The sequence below is a fragment of the Callithrix jacchus genome, chromosome 1 (assembly GCF_049354715.1).
Source record: "Callithrix jacchus isolate 240 chromosome 1, calJac240_pri, whole genome shotgun sequence".
Lineage (NCBI taxonomy): Eukaryota > Metazoa > Chordata > Mammalia > Primates > Cebidae > Callithrix > Callithrix jacchus.
This window is the reverse complement of record NC_133502.1, coordinates 144,846,312-144,860,727: the sequence shown is the minus strand read 5'-3', so window position 1 is coordinate 144,860,727 and position 14,416 is coordinate 144,846,312. Positions and strand designations below refer to the sequence as shown.

The following is a 14,416-nucleotide window of genomic DNA, read 5'->3' as shown; positions in this document are numbered from 1 at the left end:
ATACGGAAAATACAGAGCATTGGCTGCCTGAGACAAGTTCCAAAGTAAAAATGTAAATGTCCCTTGACCCCTCCATTGCCTCCCAGGCTGCATTAGACCCCTTCTGTGGCAAGTGGTAACTGTTTCTTGCTTGTCCCTATCTGCATGTTTGTACTGTATCTGCCAGGACAATGGGATCTCCTTGAGGGCAGGGTCTGTCTTACAGATCTCTGTATGCAGACTAGAGGGTCTCATATCATAATAAATATGTTTAATGAAGTAATCAATCTGATCTCTGATACTTTCATTATCAGTTATTCTCCCTGTTTCAGAAAGACTTTTAATTTCTTAAGAATTTCTTTTAGAAATCATCAGGAGGAATACATAATGTATAATCTCACTTATATGAAGTTCTAGAAGAGGAAAATCTATAGCAGAAAAGAAGAAACAACAGTGGTTCCCTCTGGGAGGATGGGGCACAGGTTCACCGGGAAGGGGCAGGAGAGAACTTGCTGGGGTGATGGTAGTGCTCTATATGTTGACAGCAGTTTGGGTTACACCGGTGTATATGTTTTTGCAAATTTAAGTAATGTGCAGTTAATCCGTGTACTTCATTGTGTGTAAATTTTACAACAAAAAAGTGTTAGACTCTAGTCAATGATATGCATGTGAGGAATTTTAGAAGAATGAATACAGATGTCAGCAATTTAAAATGTATCAAAAATTAAGATGGATGAGGCTGGTCGCAGTGGTTCACACCTATAATCCCAGCACTTGGGGAGGCCGAGGCAGGTGGATCACCTGAGGAGTTTGAGACCAGCCTGGCAAACATGGTAAAGCCCCATCTCTACTAAAAATACAAAAATTAGCTGGGTGTGGTTGTGGGTGCCTATAATCCCAGCTACTTGGGAGGATGAAGCAGGAAAATTTGCTTGAATCTGGGAGATACAGGTTGCAGTGAGCCAAGATGATGCCACTGCACTCCAGCCACTCCAGTCTGGGCGACAGAGAAAGACTCTGTCTCCAAAAATAAATAAATAAATAAATAAATGAAAATTTAAAATAGACTGATGGATAGAGTTAGTTAAGGGACAAAACAAGTAAAATATTAATGGTAAAACCTTGGTAAACAATGTTCACTGTAAAGTTCTTCTAACTTTGCTGTTTGGGTATTTTCATAATAAAATGTTGGGGAAAAGCATTAGGAGAAAAGCTGAAAACTTGAGAAATTCAGTTTAGTTCTTCTAGTATGCTATTCTTAGGTTGCTATGAAGTTATATCACTGAAATACTTGCTAGAAGGGAACAAGTGGCCTAGAAATTTCTGTGGCCTAGAAATTTACTTGTCTTCCCCACTAGTGATAATGTCAGTTCCCTCCCACTCAGGACTATCCCCTACGGATTGTTTAGACAGACAGGGCTGGTGGCTAAAACAGAGACTAATCTTTCAAACTTTCTTTCTTAAGACTGCCCAGACATAAGGGGTCTACCCACCTCCTAACTAGCAGGGACCAGGCTACCAGGAAAATTATGATTTTTCCTGCAATACACTGCAACTTTTAATAAATGCCAGGAAGTCTTTTTTAATTACATACATTTATTAAATATGCAAGGAAAATACTATTTAGATAATGACTGCTTAAGCATAAAGGAAATGTGTTCAGAACAAATCTGATGCTTTATATTTTAACTTTTAAAAAGTAATCCTTTCACAATTAAATTTGGATCCTTCATTTTACAACAAAAACTAACCTTTTATAGAGAAGGGCTTTAACAAGTAATGTCAACAAAGCATTCTAAAGTACTCATAATTTAAACAACTTTCAAGAAGACATTTTTTTTTTAGATAGGGTCTTGCTTATTGCCCAGGCTGGAGTGCAATGGCACAATCTCAGCTCACTGCAACTCTACCTCCCAGGTTCAAATGCTTCTCCTGCCCCAGCCTCCTGAGTAGTTGGGACTACAAGCATGCACCACCACACCTGGCTAATTTTTTGTATTTTCATTGGAGACAGGGTTTTGCCATATTGGCTAGGCTGATCTTGAACTCCTGACCTCAGGTGATCTGCCTGCCTCAGCCTCCCAAAGTGCTGGGATTACAGACATGAGCCACTGCACCCAGCTCACTGGAAACATCTATTTAAAAAAAAACAACTTATTTTTTTTTAAGGCTGAAAAGTATTTTCAGTTGTGTATGCCCTGGTTAGAGTTTCAGCTGTTTCTTTTCTGGCTTTATTGCTATTGTTAGCAACAGTTGCAGCTAGTTACAGCTCATACCAGGGAGTGTATATTTCTGTAGCTCCTCTCTCATTTTGAGTTAAAAGATAAGCTACACAGCACGGGGTCTGTTCCTGAGAAGGTAAGATCATCTTAGCTTACTTAACTGCCCAGTAATGTAAATATCATTTTGTTTAGCTTTCTTTTGTTTTAGGATGGAGTTGCGCTCTTATTGCCCAGGCTGGAGTGCAATGGCGTGATCTCGGCTCACTGCAACCTCCACCCACTGGGTTCAAGCAATTCTTCTGCCTCAGTCTCCTGAGTAGCTGGGATTACAGGCACCTGCTACCATGCCTGGCTAATTTTTGTATTTTTAGTAGAGACGAGGTTTCACCACGTTGGCCAGGCTGGTCTCAAATTCCTGACCTCAGGTGATCCACCCACCTCAGCCTCCCAAAGTGTTAGGATTACAGGCGTGAGCCACCACTCCTGGCCCATATCATGTTTTAATCAGGGAACTCTTAGCTTCAGTTCAATAAGTGCAAACCTGATAATGTACTGAAAATGATGTAGCTGAAGGGACACATTGTTCTTCCATATCAGCCTCAAAAAGGTAAGAGGTTCTCTAATTGGACTTCTGTTATCTACACAGAGATCCATGGCCTCTGTCATCCATGGAAGTTCTAAACCTTATCTGCATTTTCTATATCTGTGGTTCTCAAACTCTGGTCCCTAAAACATACGGCATCAATGGAGAACTGAATAAAAATGCAAAACTAGGGCTCCCACTACAGACCTACAGAACCAGAAACTCTGGAAGTGGACCCAGCAATCTGTATTTTAATATTTTCCAGGTGATTCTAATACACAGTAAAGTTTGAGCTTTTTTTGTCTTCTGCCAGAAGGGAGGAGCCTAGAGGAAAACTCAGTGGACAGGCCCAGTGGTTATATAAAAGCTGGACTTTCCCAAGAGGGGATAAAATGCCACGAGGTAAGGGGTAGCATGAAGTCTCTTCAAAGAATGAGAATGACACTCCCTGACTAGGACAGAGTCAGAGCTAATTAATATGGTATTACAGCAGATGCTTCTAATACTTGGTGAGAGGACAGTGGTAAAGCTGGTTTTGGCCCAAGAGTTCTTTCCCATTGTCTTCAGTACTTCTGTAGGGGTTCGGGAGGCATGGATAAGAACCTGAGACTCTAAGGCCTAAGATGGCAATCTATATCTGCCTAATATACTCACTAGGAAACACTGCCAAATAGAGATGATGCTTAGTTTCCTTAATCTAGACACAGATACCCGCTGGTGACTGATAACATCTCTGTTAATACATCCACCTTTACTGCATCAGGAACCAGCCAATCCTAAAACCATTATTGTGGAAAAAATATATGTAGTTGAAGCCACACAGATCAAGAGAAAAACTTTAGGAATATGGCTCTGTAAGGAATAAACCTTAATAAGTTTTAGGCTTATCTTTGCCCTTTAATAATATTGTGGATTTTTGTAGCCTGGTATGAAGTTTTTGAGGGGCAGCAACCAACTGTACATAATGTTCCATAAATGTACACGTGTCATGATTTAAGTACCTATTTCAAGTTGACACCCTAAATAGTTACTAGTGTTTGTTTATTCATTTTTGAGACGGTCTCTCTGTCACCCAGGCTGGAGTGCAGTGGCATAATCAAAGCTCACTGCTGCCTCAACCTCCTGGGCTCAGGTGATCGGCCTACCTCACTGCCCACCCCCTGTCCCGCAACCTTCCCCATTAGCTGGGACTACAGGCTCGTGCCACCGTGCCCAGCAAATTTTTTGTATTTTTTTGTAGAGATGGGGTTTAACTAAATTGTCCAGGCTGTTCTCCAACTCCTGGGGCCAAGCAATCTGCCTGCCTCGGCCTCCTGAAGTGCTAGGCCAGCATTATTTGTTTTAAAAGCATATGACATATGACAGCTATAAGCCAAAACAGCTAAGCTAGTAGATAAAGATCTGGGGAATAAAAGCACTATGTGTTCCAAGACAACTCTGAAAATATTACTGGCCTTATATATATAAGCAGAAGCTTTTCAACTTTTTCACAATATTATTAGAATAATTTTACCTAATTATTGAATAAAGCTGCAGTGCATTTCTCTTCCAGTATGATGCCTGTAGTCACAGTGTTAGTTTGTAAGCAGTAAACATTTTCTCACTGCATTCTCCAAGCTGTATAGCAACTGAAGTTAGGCTATGAAGTCAGACAGAACCATGTAAGAGTCTAACTCTGAAGCTTACTAGGTATATGACTTTAGGTAAACTAAGCCTTAGTTTCTTCCTCTGTAAAATGGGAATAACAGTACCCATTTCATAAAAATGCCTTAAGTTATAATTAAATAGTGCCTGTGAGGCACTAAGGCTGGTACCCAACACTAGGCCTGTATTCAGCCAGCACACATTAAGTAAACAGAACAATAGCCCCCCAAAGATGTCCATATCCTTAATACCTAGAACTTGTATGTAATGTTACAGGGCAAAGGCTAATTAAGGTTGTAAATGGAATTAAGTTTGCTAATCAACTGGCCTTAAATGGAGAGATCCTGCATTGTGCAATGGGCCCAATGTAATCACAAAGGTCAGTGTAAGTGAAAGAGGGAGGCTAGAGAGTAAATGTCAGTGTCAGAGAAAGAGATGAGAATATGCTGTTTGGCCAGGCATGGTGGCTCACACCTGTAATCCCAGCACTTTGGGAGGCTGAGGCAGGAGGATCACTTGAGTCCAGGAGTTTGTGCCCAGCCTAGGCAACATAATGAGACCCTGTCTTTACAAAAATAAAAAAAATAAGTAAATTTTTTAAAAAAAGAATATGCTTTTCTGCTGGCATTGAAGGAAGAACAAGCAATGAACCAAACAATCTAGGAAGCCTCTAGATGCTGGAAAAGGCAAGGAAATGAATTCGTCCCTTAGGCCCCCAGAGGAAATACAGCCCCACCAACACCTTGATCTTAGCCCAGTGAGACCCATTTCTGACCCCTAGAAGTGTAACATAAATTTTTGTTGTTTTAAACAGCTGAGTTTATGGTAATTTGTTACAGCTGCAATAGAAAATAACATTGTTGATTCATTATTATGCTTGCCAAATAATTATTTCCTTTTCAATTAAAAAATATATTTTTAAATAGCCCCAAATATGTCAGTCATATAGTTAACTGAAATAGTGATAATTTGTGCTATGCTTAGTTAAATCAGTTTATATGAATGATTAATTTCACAAAATAATTTGAGTTGAAAGGGATTCACTCTTTAATTTCCAATGGTTTACCAAAAGAGTGTTCCAAATATGATTATCATTATTCTGGTGAATGAAAATTATCTGGTAAAAGGAATCATCAATCACACTGTTAAATAACACAACAAGAAAATGAAATTCTTGGGAACACTGAAAAATAGCATGTTCTAAATTCATATAAGATCCAATCTCTGTAAACAGCTTGACAAAAGTAAAAATCTATCAGTGATGCTTCCTATTGCTAAGAATACAATTTTCACTGAATAAAGAACTAATTTTTAAAACTCTACAAAACGTTTATACCAAATAAACTTGTAATGGCTAGAACATTAGTGAACATATGTGAAAGAATGCAATCTTAGTAAATGTGTTTTTAGTGTAAAATGCCAATCCTACATTTTTAGATAGTGGTTTTCCCAAGATGAAATGTACATATACCAGCTGAGGTATATCCCTGGAGGTAGAGGAAGAAATTAGAACTTTAATTTTTAAAAATCTTATCCTTTTAAACTTTCAATTTTCCTCTGTGTATGTTTTATAATGTACTTAACAGATCAGTGCAATAGTATACCCATCATTTACAGATAATCAAAATTTGGAGAATCTTAAATTTTTTCTGATGGAGAGTGCAAGATTGAAAAAGTCCAGAATATCACTAACAAGAATTACCAAGCCACTGCCTTTGTCATAGCCTTGTGCTTGATTTTGGTCTAAAAATGCATATATAGGTAGTTTAAACAAAAAATGTCCAACAATTACTAAATGCAAGTTTGCCATCAACATTTTAAACAGGTTAACCACACACAAAAAGTGTGTCACATGTTTCAAAGTAGCATTTATTTTTTAAAAAGCACGTTATGAGGTAGACTTATATCACATATTCAGTGCATTTATAATATAAAGGTTTTTTAAACTAAAACCTTTTATTTTTATGTAGCTATCTATATAGATAAAATAAACCCATCTACAACTCTACATTCATCCATTTGAAAGACTCAAAGCAATTCAATTAAAAAGGTAAAAAGCAAATTATAGTTTATATAGCTTTTGTAATTCTAAAATGAAGAACATTTGATCTGTCCAAAAATTTGTGGGAGAGAGGTGGTTTTAATTTTAGAAGTTACATTTTATAGCTAGTTCTCAATGAATGTGAATGTCTTTATTAGAAGGTAAGTGAAAGATACTATAACTCTTATTATTTTGTTCCCATCATGTCAAAATGATTACATATACGTAGGACCAGCTACATAACTTGTGAGCCCAGTACAAAATAAAAATGCAGTCCCTTTGTTCAGAAAGTTAAGAATTTTAAGATGGTTATAGCAGAGCATTCAAGTAAGCATGGGGCCTTTCAACTTTTTTTATTAAGACAGTCTCTCTGTTGTCCAGGCTGGAGTGCAGTGGTGTGCTCTCGGCTCACTGCAGCCTCAACTTCCCGGGCTCAGGTGATCCTCCCACCTCATTTTCCCAAGTAGCTGGGACTTGGTGCATGCCACTATGCCTGGCCAATTGTGTTTTCATTTTTTTGTAGAAATGAGTTCTCACTGTGTTGCCCAGGCTGGTCTCAAACTTCCAGGCTTAAGCAATTCTCCTGCCTCGGCTTCCCAAAGCGCTAGGATTACAGGTATGAGCTGCTGCACCCGGCCTATATGAAACCTTTCTAAATATGGGGCACTATGTAACTGCACATGTGCAACACCTATAAAGCCAGCTCTGAATCGAAGTCTCTTTCAACTACAACTATGGAATACCAAGACGATAGTTATCTTTGTCGCTTGAGTTCCCAATACTATAAACTAGGCATATAATAGGGATTCATATGTTTGTTGAATGAAAAACTGAGTCTTAACTGGCAGTTTTCCAAGTCAATGAGAAATGCTTGGTTGCTTATGGTCAAAACAAATCTTACCCTGATTAATATAGTCTGTTAATTATAATAATAAATGGTGGATTCCTCTATTAAAGAATAGTCTGCACACTGCATTCTGCTAGCTTCATGAGAGCTTGAGGCCACATATAGTGAAGGTTCATTTGATTCATTCAACAAATATTTATTGAATGACTACTCTGTGTCCAGTCCTGTAGCAGGCACTGAAGATACAATAAATAAAACAGTCTCTGCCCTCAAGGAGCTTACAGTCTAGCATAAGAACTTAAAACACCTCAGAATCTACTGAGAAAACTTTCTGAGTATCTAGTATATTATGTGGAATACTCCAAATTTCCTAAAAATGCGAATTTAAAATTTATCAGAAAACACAATTGGGCAACTGAAGATGCAGTGAAATTTAAAAGAAAATTCAGATATTCACCCTTTAATGTAAAAACCATGAAATCTAAATGAGGGAGAAACTTAAGAAAGCTGAAAATTCTACCTATTTTAAAGACTTTGGACCAGATTAAACTTTAAAAAATATTTTATTATCTCTCGGTGACATTTTCATTTATAGTGGCATTTATATACACATACATATAGAAGGTGTATGTGAGATATATTCCTTGGGGCTTTTGATAAAACCCATATCTTTATCCCTAGTTCATTTACAACTAAAGAGAGCAGCATAATGGTAACTTTGAGACTTCCTTTTGATAATAATTTCCATTATCATTTGAATGGGAGAATTTCTTAGGACATGATTTAGAATCATTTCTAGGATATAAATTTTAGTATAATCTTATTCTATAATGAGATAGAATGGTGTCTTTGTAACAATATGTGATAATTTTAAGCCTATGTTTTAATAGTTATGGACAGAGTTTAATGGCATCCAAAATACTCTATGTCTGTCTGAATTCTTTTCCTGTACTCTTCATTTTTCTCAAAAGCATGATAGACCCCTCTGCAAATACAGAGCCTTCGTTGTCGCTTTGCTGTACTTTGGTACATTGCTGTTTATTCCTTAATTTAGCAGCATCCTTAGTTTGTAGTATATCTTAGTTAGTGGCAACTAAAAATATTGCTAGCCTAGGCTTTAACTGGGAGTTTCTATTCTCTAGAAGGTTACTGTGAACCTTTCAGAACAGTGGAAAACAACCAAAAGAGCTGTCTCAAAGACTGTGCCCTCAGAGTCTATCCAGCTCTTACTGTAGACACTCTGGACAGGCATGGTTATCTCATGTCCAAGCTCATAACAGATGAACACAGCACAATGGAAGAAAGTGGGGAGCCTGTCAGAGGCAGGCATATTGCTAGTGTGGGAGGAGACATAGCAAATTACTTAGCAGATATTTAAAAAATTTTTAAATCCAACAGCAATCTGAGGCAAATGATTCTGTATACCTCAGGGCTGAGAGAATCACTTTATAACCTATTTGTTATAGCCCTTTACATTTTATGAAGTATTTTACATACATCAGAGCTGGATACTTATAATAATACATTATGAATATAACTTTAACTTTTCATCATGAAAAAGTGTATTATACTAAGCAGGATGTTTAAGAAGAAGGCAGGAAGGTATATTAACATACCTGAAATACATCAAAAATAATTACAAGTTTTACATTTTGGCACTTAAGAGATATACATTAGTTATCCGAAAATTCATATGTATGGTTTCCTTCAAGACCAACACAGGGTACCACTGTGTGAATTTTGACAACACTCAGTGACTGCTGGTCATTAAATGGGGATGATTGTCATCAGTGTAAGTATCACACTATTTCTCCTGCTAAATGCAAGTTTAACAGATACTTATGGATGCCAATACCACATATTCTGACAGATAACAGAAACACTAGGCTTTTATAAGATCTCAGAGTGTTTTCTCTATATTGCACTTTCTAGATAACAGTTTTAACAATGATATAATGTGATCTTGGTTCTAGACACAGGAGTGGGAAACACATGAATTGACCTTTTTCTTGTTCCCTTTCTTAAAATTTTTGGTATAGTCTCAGGAATATAGCAAGGAGAAATAACAAAATATACATGTGCTTTGGGCTTCTGAGGAAAAAAGACAGGTCTCTTCTGCCTCAGCCATTTCATTTTCACAACTGAAAATAAGGAACTACTATATATTTGATGTCCCGAACTCATTAAAGATATAATTGCCATAAATGCACTGTTCTGCAGAAAACTTTTTAAAACAGGCTAACAATTTGTACTACATTTACTAACAATTATACTACATTACCAATTATAATACATTTACCAATTATGAATAAAAAGTACTGAACAAAATTCAGAGTAAAAACATCAGATTAGATTTTACACTCTAAGTGAAATGGGACTTTGAAATGTTAAGATGTACTTTCCTCTAATACTGTAGATTCCCGAAGCCCTTTAACTCCTTGGTTAACATTCCTTGATAACTTTTTGATCATCGCTATACCTCAAGGAGGAGAACAAAGGTTCTTTTGAGCTTGCTGGCTGTTAATTTTTAATTTTCACCTGTGTGGCTCTGTTTTATACAAGGCCATTTATCCTTCATTTTTCTTTTCTATTTTACAGCTGCTTATTCTGCTTGAAGTTTTTTAGTTAGGAATGGCCAGAATATATGCCCTGAGTTCATGATATTCTCATGGAAATTGTTAATCTTATAAATTTTTTACATGATACAAATGGTAAACTAGTTCTATAATAATAATAATTTAAAAACTTCCAGGGATACTAAACAAATAACAGGCCAGTTTACCATACTTTACAAACCAAAAAGCACGATGGTAAAGCAGTAAGCACAGGCTTTGGACAAAAACCAACCGACCTGGGATGGAATCCCAGTGCTGCCACTCACTGCCAACGCTATGACTTTTAAGGCAAGTCATTTAATCTTTCTGACCCACTATTACCTCCAAAGTAAATTGGGGCTCATTCCACCTACCCTGCAAGTTTTTGTGAGGGTTAGTAGTGAAGTCTGTACATTATTTGATACTGATAGGTACTCTACAGTAGTTAAAGAATTATTGGCTGAATTCTGAGTTGGGCAGTCTGCTGGTCCTGCATCTGACATGGAACTCTTTCCAGAGTTGATACAGTTTATGAAACTTCTTTTGAATATCAATATGACCAATGTACTTGGTAGGTTTTTTTAAAAATAATAACATAGTTTGGGTGTCTTCACCTCCAAAACTAACTTTATTTTACTTTTATTTTTATTTTTATATTGAGGTGGAATCTTGCTGTTGACCAGGCTAAAGTGCAGTGGTGCGATCTCAGCTCACTACAATCTCTGCCTCCCAAGTTCATGTGATTCTCCTGCCTCAGTCCCCTGAGTAGCTGGGATTACAGGCCTGCCACGATGCTTGGCTATAGTTGTTGTATTTTTAGTAGAGACGGGGTTTCACCATCTTGGCCAGGCTGTTGTTAAAACTCCTGACCTCAAGTTATCCACTGGCCTCAGCCTCCCCAAGTGCTGGGATTATAGGCATCAGCCACCATGCCTGGCCTATTTTTATTTTTTGAGACAGGATCTGGCTCTATCACCCAGGCTGGAGTGCAATAGTGTGATCTCAGCTCACTGCAACCTCTGTCTCCCAGGCTCCAACTATCCTCCTACCTCGGCCTCCTGAGTAGCTGGGACTACCATGGCGTGGACCACCATGCCCATCTAATTTTTAAATTTTTGGTAAAGACGGGGTTTTGCCATGTTGCCCAGACTGGTCTGGAACTCCTGGGCTAAAGTGATCCTCCTACCTTGGCTTCCCAAAGTGCTGGGATTACAGACATGAGCCACCGCGCCCATCCCTATTTTCTTTTAAAAATGTGTTTTTTACAAAATTCATAGCAAGTCTATGTATTGCTGTGCTTTGTGGTCATTTTTTTCAATGACAAAAAATTTCCAATTTTGTTAAGTTCCATGGTAAAATGATCTAATTTCAAAAATTTGTTCTACAGCTAAGATCCTTATAACCTCTAAAATGTGTGTGAATAGTTAGTTGGCAGGTCCTACAAAGACATATCATTTTTATTCATGTATTTGGGTTGTTTTAACAGTTCTGTAATATTTAAAATACTTTTCTTCTTATAGCCAGAATTCTCAGCATCTACTCCCATGCCTTCCTTTTTAAATCTATTGGCCAGTTTAAGGGTATTCACAATAATACAACTTAAAGACAAAATGCCCATAAGTCATTGTTTCTAACAGACAGCATAACACCATAGAAATTGCCCTGAGCAAGGAGTTAGAAGACTGGAATTCAAGTCCAAATTCTGCCACTAACTTTATAAGATGACCTTAGGCAAGTCATGTCACTTCTCTCATTTGTCAAATAATGTGGATGATTCCATTCTAAGTTATTTTCCACCTCTACAATTGCTTTCATTTACTACTATTATTTTAACAATAATGAAAACATTTTCTGGGAATTGTCTTAAGCACCAGATGGGTAGAGAAGAATTTTTTTTTTTTTTTAAGACAGACTCTTGCTCTGTCATCCAGGCTGGAGTGCAGTGGCGCCATCTCGGCTCAGTGCAACCTCTGTCTACCAGGTTCAAGTTACTCTTCTGCCTCAGCCCCCTGAGTAGCTGGAATTACAGGCGCACATCACCACTCCCAGCCAATTTTTATATTTTTAGTAGAGACATGGTTTCACCATGTTGGCCAGGCTGGTCTCAAACTCCTGACCTCATGATGTGCCTGCCTCAGCCTCCCAAAGTTCTGGGGTTACAGGTGTGAGCTACCACACCCGGCCAGGTAGAGAAGAATTTACTGCTGATTTAAGGTGGTGGTTTTCAACCTGCAATCCAGAGACCCTCAAAATAAAAATTATTTGAGGTTTCTATGAAAAATACAGATTCCTGTCCTCTCTGTGGCTGAATCAGAATCTCATAAGGTGAGGCTCAGGTTTCTGCATTTTTCACAAGTCTGTAATGGTTACAATGCACCCTAATGTTTGAGAACCAGTGGCTTAAAGAGAATTCGACCTAAGAGGGCAAGGCTACTGCACAGCTTAAATTGCTGCAGCCTTTGGTAATCCCTTCTAACCACAGTGCCACCCATGTGGAGGAGCTGAAAGAAAGCTGTTACTGAAAGCAGAACAGTCAGCCGTGTGCTTGGGTCCTGCTTCATGCTTGCCATGTTTCATAACAAAACACAAAGACAAGTCTTCATATCAGCATTTAGTCTTGATATCCAAGTCACTGACTACTGCACTTATGATAACAACTTGAAAAGGACTGCAACTCTCCCCTCACTAATGGTGACAGAGGTGGCTTATGACACCTGGCTCAGGGAAGAAAAATGAGTAAACCTCTACCTCTTTACTCTTGATTCCTCCTCCACCCCAATAATGTTAACACATCATCCTGTGTGATTCAAATAATCTGGCAGATGAAATACAGAAAATCTAAGTCACATTGTTCTCCTCACTCTATGGCCAGATGTTGTACTAATCTAATTTTAAAAATCCTTTTCTGTACAATAGAAATAACCAAAGCCCATTCTGTCTCCTTCTTTCCTGTCTAATGCCTTGATAGGAACAAAATATCAAGTAAGGATACATGCTAGAGATGTTAAATTCATACAAGTAAAGTAAATTACAAAGAGAGGTGAGAATTTTTTTTTCTAGAATTTCACAATAAATCCCTCTCATGAAAATCTTTTTATAATTTTAACAGGAAACTAAAAGACATTTTGTTGCAAGACTGTCTTAATGATTATAAGAATAATGCCATTATCTATGCTCAATATAGATAAACATAACAGCAACTTTAAAAGGCCAAGTATACTCATAAGTGAAGATGAAATTTCTTTTTCAACAACCAATATGCCAATATCCAACTTCCAGGTTTTATTCAACTCTAATATCATGGGTTTCTCCTATCCCATTCAAAACTCCTGCCAAATGTCCACAAAATTGACACCAAAATCAAAAAAATAGAAAGAAAGAGAGGGGTAGGGAGAGGGAAAAGAGAGAAATAGAGTGAGGAAGGAAGGAGCTTGACAAGAGCTACCATGCAAAACGACCAGAAGAACTGGAATTCAGTGGCACAGATCAGCAGGAGCGGAGGAATGCTGAAAAAGATGATGCTGCATAGTGTCTAATTTGGAGATGCCTGTATGATGCCGGATGACCAAGTACTCAGGTCACAAGTGTGTTCATGGACCCCTAAGAACCAGGATCTTGACCCAAACTCATAAGATCTTCTAAAAAGAAAATACTTCACCTAAATTGAAGTAATTCCTAAGTCAAACACCAGAAGAGTTCCTTATTTGATGTAAGTTGTGCCTAAAACTTTGGCTGATACAAAGAAACCCGTCCACTAAGGCACCCTGAGGCAATCTGACAATGTGTTGGAGAGAACTTTGTTGTCAGTACCACATCATTATGAGAGTACAGAGAACGGATCACCCGCAAGGGACTGGCTTCTTTGGGCAAGCAGTCGACAAGTTCACTGCAGTGTTTGTCAAATCCCAACAAGCGAATCCCATAGCCATGTGGGGAGGAAATCATTCGCCCATCAGGGCTGAAGCAAAGTTCTTTGATGTAACCCCTGCCTACATTGGCTTCTTCAATGTAATGAGTCAGTCGTAGAGAACAGCGAGGTGAGACAGGTCGCACTGGAGCTCCTTCTTGGAATTCATAGACACAAGTACACTAGGGGGAGAGAAGAGAGACAAACCAAGGTTACAGAGCCCAAATAGTGCTACAGATATTCCTTATTTTTAAAATGCTCAACAGATTGCCAAAGCCACAGAATTGTTACGAGACATCACTCAGAATAATGCTATCCCCCTCCCAACTAACATACCCCATAAGAAGGCCCCATACCTTCTTATCTTCATAAGCTGAGGTTATTCTGTGCTGTGACACTTTAAAGCCTTTTGTTCCCTGAGGCTGCCTGTGACTTCTGTAGAAGTACATTCTCTTTTCTAAGGGCAACAACAATGTTGATATTTTTTAAATTCCTGGAGTACATCCTAGAGTATCTTACCTCTTCCCCTACACAATTCAAAGGCTCGTCTCTTCTCTCCTTTCAGCTGTGGCCTCTAGGGCCTCTTGGAAGACTTGTTT

General features: G+C 38.2%; 1 protein-coding gene across 6 annotated transcripts in view; it reads right to left on the bottom strand.

Annotated features, from left to right (window-relative positions):
- Nucleotides 1-2,557: 2,557 nt before the first annotated feature.
- DCAF10 (DDB1 and CUL4 associated factor 10) overlaps nt 2,558-14,416 on the bottom strand; it is an 82,584-nt gene continuing 70,725 nt past the window's right edge. For all 6 annotated transcript variants that reach the window (XM_078372611.1, XM_035252395.3, XM_078372589.1 and 3 more), the window contains one exon: nt 2,558-13,999. In XM_078372611.1, coding sequence (XP_078228737.1) covers nt 13,631-13,999 — 369 coding nt within the window. In that variant the 3' untranslated portion in view covers nt 2,558-13,630. The remainder of the gene's footprint in view (nt 14,000-14,416) is intronic.